The sequence below is a fragment of the Centropristis striata genome, chromosome 22 (genome assembly GCF_030273125.1).
Source record: "Centropristis striata isolate RG_2023a ecotype Rhode Island chromosome 22, C.striata_1.0, whole genome shotgun sequence".
NCBI lineage: Eukaryota > Metazoa > Chordata > Actinopteri > Perciformes > Serranidae > Centropristis > Centropristis striata.
Window position 1 is genome coordinate 2,292,820 of NC_081538.1, and position 13,777 is coordinate 2,306,596.

Consider the following 13,777-nt stretch of genomic DNA (forward strand, 5'->3'; position numbering starts at 1 on the left):
TAATGTTTGAAAAACAAACACAATCACAAGTTGAATATACTTAATGGAGGAAAATTAATATTCAATCCAACTTGCAGTGTGTGTGTGTGTGTGTCTGAGTTTATGTGTGTTCACTTTTGCTCTAATAAACCACAGAAAACAAGCACAGAACAAGTGTGCCACAGCCATCTCTGGTGCACTGCTGAGCGCTCCCTCCAGCCCTTATACTTGTGAGTCGGCTGACCGTTTTCCCGAGCCGCAGTCTGCTTCTGAACACACATAACAGCAGTGTCCGCAGCCATCATCGTTATAATCGCCCCCATAATTATGATCGCATCATAGCTAGTGTCATCAACGTCACGAGGGGTAATGATTATTGGAGGCTAAGGCACTGAGGGAAAAACTAAGGCCCTAAGTCCTCGCTGAGTAATGGGCGTCCCCTTTGGCCAAATGATGCCCGCTTACACTTAAAGCATCATTTACATTAGTGCTTGTTCTGGGCCATTGGACAGAATGCTTGAAATGGGTCATTAGTGGCGGAATATTCACATCATCTCCGTTCAAGTTGGAAGATACACATGTAGCAGCGTGAGTCAAATTGCTTGTAATGCGTGTAATGTGCAAATACTGCCACTGGGGGGGATATACAGTGCTCTGTCATATAGTGCTGGGTGTGCCAGTGTATTTTGGGGATTACTGTGCAAGGGCAATGTGGCAGAAAAGGGTTTCAGAGGGACATCATTGCAGCAGCAGGGTAATACTGCCACCATCTGGGACACCATGGCTCCATCTCAATTCTCTGTGGTCTACTAGTTGAGGACTTGTGTATGTCTCCCCACAGATTTACATCTGTTGTTCTGCTTTACAGTGATTGCATCATGTTGTAGAGTCAAGTGGAGAGGTTTGAAACTAAAACCAACATTAAGGAGGGACTACATGTATGAGAGGTGATTGCATATTCTGTGTGGGAAAATCTTTTTATTTTATATTATTGTATTTTTCCCCTGGGTCGGGAGCGTTTCTCCCCCAGTATAAATATGTATATATATATTCCATTTCCGCTTGTTATGGGGTTCTTTTTTATTTAATTTTTTGTACCGGTGACCTTGTGGACAGCACAAACGAAGGTATTTTGTGTCACTGGACCCGAGTTCTGCCAGCCCTTTGTTTAGAATAAAACCTGCCATTGTATTTTGCCATGGATGACCCTGTCTGATGTACCTGTTCTGTGTGTATAATTATATGTTTGTGTTTTGTTTTTCACTGAAAAATCAATAAAAAGAAAGTAAAAAAAAAAAAAACAACATTAAAAAAAGAGGTCCAACATTACTTCAACTCGACTGAATGAGCTGACAATTTTGTGGGACAGGTATTTATGATATCAGTTTCTGATATAATGACAACCTTGAGAGCAGCCATGTCAAAGTAGCTAATCAAAGCATCATAACTAATATAATATGTAACAATTAAATAACCTCAAGAGAAACTGGGACGTATGGTACACTTGCATTTTGCTTGGGATTTATTTAATCGGCACACCAAGTTTCATCTAAATGTATTTTCTTTTTGAGTCATCTCACCAAAAAGAGACACATTTGAGAGTGTTTTGAACCTGACTAAACAATATTAAGCCCTTGGTTGTGTCATGCCTTTGGGCACCATTTAGATCATTAATATCAATAACCACATATTGAAACATTACAGGTAGCAGAGAAGCGAAACTCTTACTTGTTCCCTCTGATTCCTTCCCTGCGGACTGTGGCGAAGCCCTCGTTCACCAAAGACTCGGCGATGTTCTCGCCTGTTGTGTCTAAAACGAGACGAAAGAGGGGAAAAAACAAACTTCTATTTATTTTTAAGACCGGTATGATTAAAATAACACAGCAGTTAGTTCTGGTTGGGTAATTTGATTGGACAAGAGGCAATCAGAGTGCTGACATTTAGGTTAAGAGAGACATTAAGCTATGCACAATCGCTTATTGCAGGTGTGCTGAATTCACTGCTGATTACAAACAATTCTCACTTAAACCATACTTGCAGCTGATAAGCGAGCAGCATGGTACAGCTTCCACCCTCAAACTATTTGAGGAACAGGGTAGTTCACAAAGGCGATAATAAGTGTGCATTGCAGTTAGATATCCACATCACAGGTATGTTGAATTCAGTATAACGTCAGTGTTCCCACTCATATGATATTTATTCTTCAAAAACCCCAACAGGGACACTGTTCAGATCAGTTTCTGCTTTGAGATGTGACAGTCCACTCACCTTTCCCCAGGTAGACCATGCCGTACTCTCTGCCGATAGAGGTCTTGATTTCCACAGTGAAGCACACTTCTTTGCCGATAAGCTTCTTCCGCAGGAACTCTCTGGCTTGAAAGGCCCATGGCTGTAGTACAGACAGGAATATTAACATACTGGGAAACCAAATAAAAAGTCAAACAAAAAGGAACTAAAATGTTATTTGACTATGCTACTACTATGTTCCTCCAGACATTTATACAAAAATAAATCTATTCTTTATAATAAGCATAAATATTAAGTGGGAATTTCAAAATAAAGGCATATCTTAAAAGATGAGGATATGCATCGAAATTTTCTCTGTGATGCATCATTACCTCTTCCATGTAACAGACTAAACAACAACAACAACAACAACAACAACAGACTAAACACAATGATGACCAGTGTCATGGTCATGTTAAAAAAAAACTGCAATAAACCTGCTTTCCAATAGGATATTATATTCGTTAAAGCAAACTATCTCTGTAAGCCGTTTTAAATTGATTTTTTTTCCTTTTTCTGATCTGATAAAAGAAAAAAATGCATGACCGTCTGTCAAGGCCAAATAGGAAATGTATTCAAAAACAAAAAGCAGAAAATTCAGTCATGCAACCTTTAGATACTAGATAGACAGATTTAGATATATTTTAAAAGCAAATACATAAAACAGGCAGAAGAATATAGAGCAATAACATCTTGCTGTGATAAATAAAGAGATGGACTTTTCACAGGCAAGTTCAATTGAGAATGTACTAGTTTATCTGTTGGCTACATCATCATTAATTCAGTCAAGCATGGTCTGAATACCAAAACATTCAGAATTACAACTGCTCGATAAGGAGGAGAATAGCAAATCCATGTTACAAATATCCCAAAGCAAAAAATCTACCCCCCATAGTGAAAACAAAGCCCACCACACAGGACCTTGTTCTGCCTTTGCCAAACATGCAAACATAACTGAACACAAACACAATGGAATAGAGCTGCTCACCTCATCTGGGGTGTCCTTGGTGTCGGGCTGGCCCTGAGCGGCTCGACGGGCCATAGCTCCAGCTCGGATATTACTGAGATTAATCTGACGTTCTGGGGGTGGGCCACCTCGAGGCTGGCCCCGAACAATAATGGCACAGCCTGACAAGACCTGGAGGGACGACATTAAAGACTGTCAATTATAGAAGGTCAAATTAACAGAAAAAAATGCTGGCCAAATGCAAATAATTCAGCAAATGTAGAAAATTGTGAAACACTCTTTTTTTTCCTTTTTAAATTTATTTATAACAACAAAGATTATGCAATTCGCAGGACACAACACCTGAGAAAAAGGGAGAAATTAGAGGTAGCTTTCAGTTTCTATTTCCTCTCAGTGGAAACATGCTCTCTGGTACATTCAGTAAACCGTTGTATTTGTATTTGCATTAAGAGTGTCAATCTGATAAGCACTATGGGTGGGTCATTGAGGATTTATTTGGAACTGCAGCAACATAAACAAATACAGTAGATAGGCAAATATGGTCTCCTTCAATGTAGTTAACAGTTAAGACATGTGTGTGGTGATGCAAATCAGCTGTAAATTCAGAAATTAAACAGTAGCTTAAAACGATCCAATCTTAAAAGATGTTAAGGAGCCTGAAGTAGTATTATAGAGCTGGAAAGCAACTTCACGTTGCCAAGGAGATGGGCTGTCATTCACACGCAAGGTGAGATCACGCCATCTGATAAGGTAGCTAAATACGAAAGAAAAAAAAAAAAAAAAAAGATAACCTACTCTTGGGTTTGACAACCACGGCATTTACACGAATCTGAGCAAACACATTTTATCTGCAGACTCTCCAGTGTGTCTGCAGGGAGCATCACTGGGGACTGTTGATCTAAGATGTGGACTAGATAAAGTCTTTCTATCAAATTACCACTATTCCCCACTATCTGACTCAGTCCCTCCAAGTATACTCTTAGTAGAAGAGCGTCATTTTAAATCACTGACAAGGAATGGAAAAAAAGAGGCACTATCCCCCTTTTCTGTTTACAAAAGGGACAAGTTCCACTTGGAATGCACTGCACGACTTGATCACCTTTTTCAAGGCACAAAGTTGATTGTATTAGATAATGAAGGTTCTACTATAAATCTTAATCATGTAGTGTGTGCTCAGCAAATCCAAGACAAACCTGGTGAAAGTTATGAGTTTTCATTTGAATTGAATTTCTTGGCGTAAACAATTTGAATCCAACTACTCCGGGGCACTAACAGATGTTTTTTTTACAAAACATACAATTCCTTTGGTAATAAACCCCCAAGAGTGTAACCTTGAGGGAGGACACTGGTGCTTACCTCTTTACAATAGTCATTAGAGTTATAAAAATAGCTCAATGCCTGGAGACAAGCGTAATTGTGTGTTGAATATGATCGCTGGAAGAAAGTAGTACGGGCAACATCCTTTTCCTAAAAATACTAACATCTTAAAACAACTTGTCATATACAACAACATTACAATATTGTCAAACAGAAGATTGTGGGTCTACTGGGCACTGTTCACTTGTCAAACTAGGAAACTTTGAAACCAATTATTTCTTTCTTAAAACAGGATGTAGGACAAATTGAGTAGTACTGGGTGGGTCAGGGAGGGTGTTATTATTTATTTATTTATTTTAATATATGTATTTGTTTACATATTTTTGTATACTTTTTATATTTTTCTCCCATTTATTGTTTTTCATTTATTGTTTATTTGTAGGACACCTTTGTTACTTATAATGAAATTATGAAGCATTGGACAAACCAGAGATGGATGTATTTTTGATATACTGTCTGCTTCACAATAAAAATATTTGAAACATAAACTAGGAAACTTTGCAAGGCATACATTGAGAAAATATATTAACGTTATCCTATCCTTTAACCTATTCATATAGGTTATCTTGCTGCTTGAACTTAGTTCAAGGCAAAAGGAGATAAAGTAACATATGGAGGCACAGCGACTACACACCACCAGTATGAATGGGAGCTTATGGGGGCATGAGAGCTGTAGCTACGTGTCAGTTTCCTGTGGTTAGTTGTAACCACCAGACTGGGGAAATGTCTGACTTAAAAAGGTTGGAAGACATAACCAACGTCTGGAGTCCTAGATTGCCTAATGCTCATAAACGATACTTGTGCTGACATGTGACATATTAATATTTATGGGAAATGCTGAGGGGCATTAATGAAAAGATATGAGGAAACTTTGGGTGTTAGCTTAAAAGCTACTTGGCTAAGTACCAATTTACAAGTGACCAGTGAGATAAATAAGTTCAAGTTGCAGTAAATGCTATCAGCTCCATGTAGACCACCTTTGTTCTTTAATGTGAACTTGACAGTTAACACCAGTTAGCTAACCTTTAGCTAGCTAATAGCTGGGAAACTAAACATCTGTTACCAGTACAGCTAGTTAAGTTACTAAATAAAACTCTGCAGCCAGCTTGGCTTTCACTAAATGTAAGGCAACTTTGTCTCTCATTTATAGCAGACTTTTGGCAGCTTTATATGTGTCCATACACTTTATATTTCCACTAAAATTATTAGTTTGAGCTCCTTATAGCCTTATAGCAACTAGCAATATAGCAAACGTGTGCTAACGTCAATTGGCTGGGCAGTCCGTGGCCTAGAGGTTAGGACTCAGGGCTTGTAACTGGACAGTTGCTGGTTCGATTCCCCATCTCCCCAGGTCTAGGACTGAAGTGCCCTTGAGCAAGGCACCTAACCCCACAGTATAAATAATAAAATAAATAATAATAATAAATAATGTGCTGCCCACTGCTCCTTGCATGGTATGTTCACTTGTGTGTTAAAAAAAAAAAAAAAAAGATGGGTTAAATGCAGAGGCTGAATTTCCCCATTGTGGGATTAATAAAGTAATCTTCTTCTTCTTCTTCTTCTTCTTCTTGAGCTTATATTAGCAGGCTAGCAGGTTTATTAGCATAGCAGCTAGCAGTTAGCTTGCATGCTGCTGCATCCAGGTGAGCTGACAGTTGCTAGTGACACGTTGCCAACACTGGCAACTAACACACAACTGCATTTATATCGTCAAATATGTTCGGTTACAGTTGTAAAGCTACAACACCGAGAGTTAGTTTAGCCTTCATTAGCCCTCAGCTAACTAGCATTATCCCTATAATAGCTCTACATATTCACATGTAAGGATTCCTACCATTTTCACTATTCCTCTCTGCAGGGCTGCAGCCGGAGAAGGGGCTGTCTGAGCCGGTGCCGAAACAGATGCCATGTCCACTGGTTTGAGATATAACGCCGTAAAGGGGTGACCAGGTCAGGGAGCTGGGACTCCGAAGTGACTGACTGTTCTACTGAAAGCCAAGAGAAAAAGGCTGAACACTGATCAACACACACGTTATACCGGAAACACACTTTGCCATGCATACACATGCGCAGAAACGCTTCCGGGTCACGTGGAGCGCAAATGAATGGGAGCGAATGGAGCCGCTGCTCGACCGCAAAGGCAATTTGAACTAATGACTTCCGGGTCAAGAGGTGCGACACGTCAGCATAGAGTTACCCCAGCTAATGCTGCCTTCAAGGGCTGTTGGAAATGTTACATTTTCATCTGAGCTTCACATGAACTGCCAAAATAACCCCCTACATCATTGCTTATTGGAATAATTTTATTGATAACCTTAATTGGGAGAAGATTTGGAATTTGCCAGCAAAATATATAGTCAACAATAAGATCAAAGAAATTTCTTTTAAAATAATTCACAGAATCTACCCCACTAAAATTTTTCTTCAACGTTTTAAAAAAGATTTAGATTTGAATTGCTTTTTTTGTGAAGGACACCCTGAAAGTATTTTTCATTTATTTCGGTCTTGCCCTTTTTCGTCTAAGTTCTGGAAAGATATTTGTAACTTCCTTTTTTTTTCAATTGAACCTAATTTGTCCCTTTGTTTTGAAAATATACTGTTTGGTTTCACTGACTTCCCATACACAAAAAAAAATCAATATTACATTATAAATCTAATTATACTATTGGCAAAATATCACATACATAAATCTCGATACACAAAAAAAAATCCCCTCTTTTCTATATTTATAAGTGAAACCAAGCAATATATTAATTCTATTAAAGACTCTACTAATTTGAAAGCTGCTAAAACTCTGAATAATTGTAATTTTTATAATATTTTTGTATGACAACCTCTTTATGATTTATTGAAACCCCCTGGCGACGTTCTGATGTATTTTTTTTGTATTACACCCCACCCAACTGCCTTAATAAAGTTTATTAAAAAAAAAAAAAAAGAGTTACCCCAGCTAATGCTGCCTTCAAGGGCTGTTGGAAATGTTACATTTTCATCTGAGCTTCACATGAACTGCCAAAATGATAAATTAAACCTCTGAAGTCCAGGAGATGTTGTTGACAAATTTGTCAACTTCCTATGCATTCATTTCTGTTTATGTTTAGCATCTTTCAGTCTGTCCTAATTGTAAATTACTAAGGTAATTAATTAAAAAAAACAATTTATTGTTAATGTCAGGTAATTGTACTGGTAAATAGAGTTACCCCAGCTAATGCTGCCTTCACGGGCTGTTGGAAATGTTACATTTTTTCATCTGAGCTTCACATGAACTGCCAAAATGATAAATTAAACCTCTGAAGTCCAGGAGATTTTGTTGACAAATTTGTCAACTTCCTATGCATTCATTTCTGTTTATGTTTAGCATCTTTCAGTCTGTCCTAATTGTAAATTACTAAGGTAATTAATTAAAAAAAACAATTTATTGTTAATGTCAGGTAGTTGTACTGGTAAATAGAGTTACCCCAGCTAATGCTGCCTTCAAGGGCTGTGGGAAATGTGACATTTTCATCTGAGCTTCACATGAACTGCCAAAATGACAAATTAACCCTATAAAGCCTGAACCATTAAATAATTGCCAGAAAATTCTTCTTTTTTTTTTAAACTGGAGTGTTTATTGAACCTGCTGACAGATAATTAAAAAAAAATCCAAAAACAATAGGGATATATGATTCTAATTTGTATCATATTTGATACATCAGTTCTTTTTGTGCAATTTGTTGCTCACAGTTTGTTTTTCTTGAACTAACAAAAACATATAAAACCCAACATTTTTAACCTTTTAAGGCTTTACTTTCTTTTAACATTTTCCTCAAACATGCAAAATATTTTTTTCCATATAACACAACATCATACATCTGCTGATATGAAGTTTTCACGCAGCAATAACTGATCCACCAGTGGAACCTGCATATAAATTTTGCTATATCTTGTATTTTTGTGCAATTTGTTGCTCAGTTTTTTTTTCTTCAACACATGTATACATCAGGTTTTTCAGGAAAAAAATATCACACTGAGGTCTCAAAAACTTGTGTATCAAATATGATACACTTGGCTTTATAGGGTTAAACCTCTGAAGTCCAGGAGATTTTGGTTCAAATTTGTCAACTTCCTCTGCATTCATTTCTGTTTCTGTTTAGCATCTTTTTAGTCTGTCCTTACATCACATGCATGGCTCCTTTTTCTCCACACAAACTTGGCTATCAGTCAGATTTTTCATTTTATTTCTGATTAAAGTATAAAGCTGCCGAAAATTCAAACAAAAGACACAAGTATCTATGGAAATGTACCATTTTTTTACCATTTATACACACAAAAACAGCATAAAAATAATAAATAATACAACTACAAAACAGTCTATTTGCATGTAAATTAAAAATAGTAATTTATAAACATAAATGTCACACTGTGAAAGCTCCTATGATTGCACTTTAACTGGCTTTCTCAGCTTGTCTACATATCATATATAAATAAAGTTATTACTGTAAATAAAACATGTTTATTTTCAATAAATAGATGGACTCCAGAGGGTTAAATATTGTAACTAGTGTTAGAAAAATGATAAAATAACGTTTGGGAATGGCCGAAAAAAGAGATAAACATGTAATAAGTATCTTGCTGGTGGCCTGTGAAAAGAGTATTACCAAGAAATGGATATCACAGGAGAGCCCAACCTTAATATATGGATGGATATTACAATGGACATTTATAAAATGGAGAAGATAACAGCATTTGTTAATCACAAATTGGAGAAATTCACATCATACTGGAAAAACTGGGTCAAATATGTTGCACCTCATAGGCCAGATTATATTTTCACAAACCAGTGGCTATGATGTATGAGAAAGATCACTCCCAATACATGTTTTTTTTTTTGGTTAATGTAGTTGTTTTTGTTATTGTTGTTGTTGTTGTTGTTTGTTTTTCTTTTCATTACTACTAAAATATTATTTCGGCATTTAGGGCAGACAACAGATGCAAGAAGTATGCTCACATGATGTATATATTGTAAATGTCTGATTCTGAATGTCAATTTTAAAAAAAATACAATAATAATAATAATAAAAATGTTTGGGGTTTAGAGAGCTCAGACAAAGTGTCAGCAATGTTAAATAATGTGTTCTTTGCATGAAATGTTGTTTAATATAAGCTGGTACCTGCTTTGACTAATTGTCACACTTTCTAAATGTCTTGTTGTTGTTGTTTTTTGTTGTTTTTTGTTTTTTAATTTATGAATTATTTTACCCCAATCTCCTGTAACTATCTTACGTGTAACTATCACCTCATTCATATATTTTTTCATCTTTAAATCTTTTGAAATAAAACAATTTGAAAAATGTATACCTATAATCTTAAAAGGCCTTGTTTAGACATAAAGCATTTAAGTCTCAATGAAAAGTTCAATAGCATTTAAGATTTGTTTGTGTAAGCCTACTGCTATCACTATAACTGTCTTAAAAATAATAATAATTATTATTATTGTTTACTTTATTCATGTGGCACCTTTCATACACAAAATGCAGCTCAATATGCTTTACAGAATGACATAAAAAATCAATAGAGGCAAGATAACGTGCTGTAAGTGTCATTAAAAACAAAACACAAAAATTAAAATTAAAAAAAGAAAAACCCAAGATTAGAAGATTAATAAATGTGTTGTTGTTGTTGTTGTTGTTTGTTTGTTTGTTTGTTGTTTTTAATAATAAAATAATAATTTTACCTCAACCTCCTGAATATCTTTCTCTCCTCATTCTGGCCTGCAGCTTTTATTTTGTAAAAAATATCAAGACTTGACAAAAACTCAACACCATATTATATAATAGTGATTTGCTTGATTTAATATAATTTCTGATTGCATTTTACAGACTCTCACCCAATTACACACAAGTTTTTCAAGGCAGACATTTGTCTGTGAAAGCAGGAAAAACCTGGAATTAATGCCATTAATAATAGCTGCATTCCATTTAGGTTTGCATGGTCACTCACTGGGACATTTAATGCAATGGAGCCATAATAGTACTCCAGCTGTGTATTGATCCAATACGTTTGTTAGTTTAAACTCTAATAAGGTAAAGGTTAAGATGAATTCAATACAATACAAAATATGATGAAAACAAAAAAACAGAAATGGATAGTGTCACCACTGATATTGTGGTGATAATCTTGCATCAATTCACTTACTTAGTACTTATTTATTGATTGATGTATGCTTGTTGTGTTCTTCTAGGCAGCTCATAGTTGTGTTTGTGAGTAACTGTGAGTGGGAAGCAGGGCATCGCTGTAAAAGAACATTAATGCTCAAGGGACCTACTCTAAATATTTGCAGACTAAATACCATGAGATGTTTTTATGACTATTTTAATGCTCTGACATTAATTCTCAAAAGGAGAATCTTGTAACAACTATAAACGGTGTGTGATAGAGAGAGACAGGCAGACAGAATGTTCCCTGGCATAAAGTCTAGCTCTGTAGTGGTCAAAAATCTCCTCTTGGTAATGTTTTTTCTTGCATTTATGTATCTAATAATGTTTCATTGGCACAAATAACCCCCCTTCCCCACTGCACCACCCCCTGTTCATATATTTATGTGCACACTAGAAATTATAGTGACTTACACTACCGGTCAAAAGTTTTAGAACACACCAACTTTTCCAGAATTTAATTGAAAATGATGCAGTTTAATGTCTCAGTGTACTCTGAAATTAATGCACATTTGCAACATTTAAAATTCTTTATTGAGCATGATAGTGTTTTGAAAGTAAAAAAAAGATTCAAAATCACATTTTGTGTTGGACTAAAGGACTAAAAAAAGACACAAAATGACTAAAAAAAAGACACAAAAAGACACAAAATGACTAAAAAAAGACACAAAATGACACAAAATGACTAAAAAAAGACAAAATGACCAAAAAAAGACACAAAAAGACACAAAATGACTAAAAAAAGACACAAAATGACCTACAAAGACATGAAAAGAATTAAAAAATGGACAAAATAGCCCAAGACTCCATAGAGTTGAGTTGTTAACCCATTTCTTGTTCCCTGAAAAAGGCCTACTTGTATAATTCTGAAATGTACATTATTTTCCAGTTTTGGTTCAGCTTACCTTTTTTTATTTACCTCTGGCAGTTCACCACTTACCTTTGGACCCTTTCAAGCTGTTCATTTGACTTGAACTGCTTGAATTTCAATAAAAAACTGGAAAAATTGGGGTGTTCTAAAACTTTTGACCTGTAGTGTATATGTGCATATACATGTATACAATGAGTTTAAAGTGGTGTGCAAATGTGTCAATATGGCCCTTTGGCTGTCACATCCCATATCAACCCTAGCAGAGTTGTATGGCTTGCAGCATGGACAGTGAGGCTTAATATAAGCATTTCTGATTATGCTTTACTATGTTTGGATGTTCAGTCCTGTAAGTCATAGGTGGCGAGGGGGATTTTTGCTAGATTGTCAACAACTAAACATTATCAACCCATGTATTAAGCTTGGGTAATTCAAGCCAGAACATCTTCCATTTCTATTATTAATTTTCCAGCTGACTTATTTCGATGAGTCACTCTATTTCCATAAATATATGACACAAGTATATTCAGATTTTTTTTTTTTATTAGCTACTCACTTATTTCAGGAGAGAAGCTGGCATCACGATATTACCTTAGGGGGGAAACAACAAGGAAAAGAGGTGATTTATATGTCATGAATGCACAATCAGATTGGAAAAAAATCTTAATAAAATTGTATGATTTAAAAACTTACATTGGACTGATTGGGGACTGGCTCAGCTACATTATAGTTAAAAATAAAAATACAAATGCAGGAAACATTTTCATACCCATAATGACAAATTTACAGGAAAGATAATCACCAGATACCCTGTTACTGACCTTCAATATAATGTATTTTAATTTAAAATTTGAGCAAATCTGTAATTTCATCTTCAACAGCCCGCATGCTTATCTGGGCTGTTGAACAACAGGTAAAGATAAACTTGGTATTAATTAAAATATTTTGATTACATCTGGTTCATTTTTGCACACAACCTTACAGACTATTTTGGCTATTGCGCATCCTAGGACCAAACCACTGTGATCCAATGGAGCGTTGTTAATCACATTTAAGTTATAAGGAGCTGGTAGAGCTTAATTTTTTCATAACTCATAAGCGCATGTTTTATAGAAGTTCAAGTGAACAAATGTAATCCTCGAAGGAGTGATGCAAATAAAAATTTAAAAGAGATTAAAAGTGGATCGCTATGTCATTTCACCTGTTGTGAGGATATATATGGATAATATATTATCACAATGTTGGAATAAAATGAACGTATTGAAAGAAAAGTGTCTTCAAAAGTTTGTTGCAATTAGTTCAAGATGACGGTGAAGCTTTGGTATTGTGGAACATGAATATTTTTAATAACCTGGGTTGCACAAATCGTGTAATTATCACCTAATTTATCCAATTTTGAGTCTTTAAATCTTTGAAAATGAACGTGAAAGAAAAATCGACTCAAGACCTTAATTTTTTTTAATAAAGCATAAAAAACTCAGTTAAAACTGAATGTCATTTAAGATAAATTATTTTTGGGCGTTAGCTATACTGCTGAAATCGGCATATTTGGCTACAAACATAAAATGAATGTAGAAAACCTGTTAATAAAGAAGTACTTAAACAGGCGTCTGAGTTCACAGGATGGAAAAAATATTCAAGTAAAATGAAAAATGAAAAACATGGATCATAAATAAGTGTGACAACAGGGTGGAAAAAGCCACCACGGAGGTAGCTCCGTTGCGCACACTGTACCTCAGTGCGCTTTGGAGAGGTTTTGGAAACCTTTTACGCGGATGAATTACAAACATTTCTCAACGCTTCGAGGTGCAGTAAAGCACCAATATGCGTGTTTTATGCATAGGACAGACAGCTAGAATGACTTAGTAAAATCTATACTTATTATCTGGCATGATCCAGCCACTTAAAGTCCCGCTCCCTCCTCTGGCGAGTCCAGATTAGAATTTACGCACCACGAATATGCACTGCTGTCTTAACAACACAATCTAAGTACTTTAATCAACCTCGTTTGGCACACACTGTAAGCGCAATAAAGTACTATAAATCAATGACCACATCAACTCCCCGGTAATAAATAAAAAGGCTTGCCTTATTTGTCCTTTGTCT

At 35.7% G+C, this 13,777-nt stretch overlaps 1 protein-coding gene across 1 annotated transcript in view; it reads right to left on the reverse strand.

Moving 5' to 3' along the window:
* The window catches only part of snd1 (staphylococcal nuclease and tudor domain containing 1), a 232,043-nt gene extending 225,386 nt beyond the window's left edge, over positions 1-6,657 (reverse strand). The window contains exons 1-4 of the mRNA XM_059326285.1: positions 6,444-6,657; positions 3,254-3,403; positions 2,248-2,368; positions 1,708-1,789 (exon numbers count right to left, since the gene is read on the reverse strand). Of these exons, the coding sequence (XP_059182268.1) occupies positions 1,708-1,789; positions 2,248-2,368; positions 3,254-3,403; positions 6,444-6,518 (428 nt within the window). The 5' untranslated portion in view covers positions 6,519-6,657. The remainder of the gene's footprint in view (positions 1-1,707; positions 1,790-2,247; positions 2,369-3,253; positions 3,404-6,443) is intronic.
* Between the last annotated feature and the right edge of the window lie 7,120 nt (positions 6,658-13,777).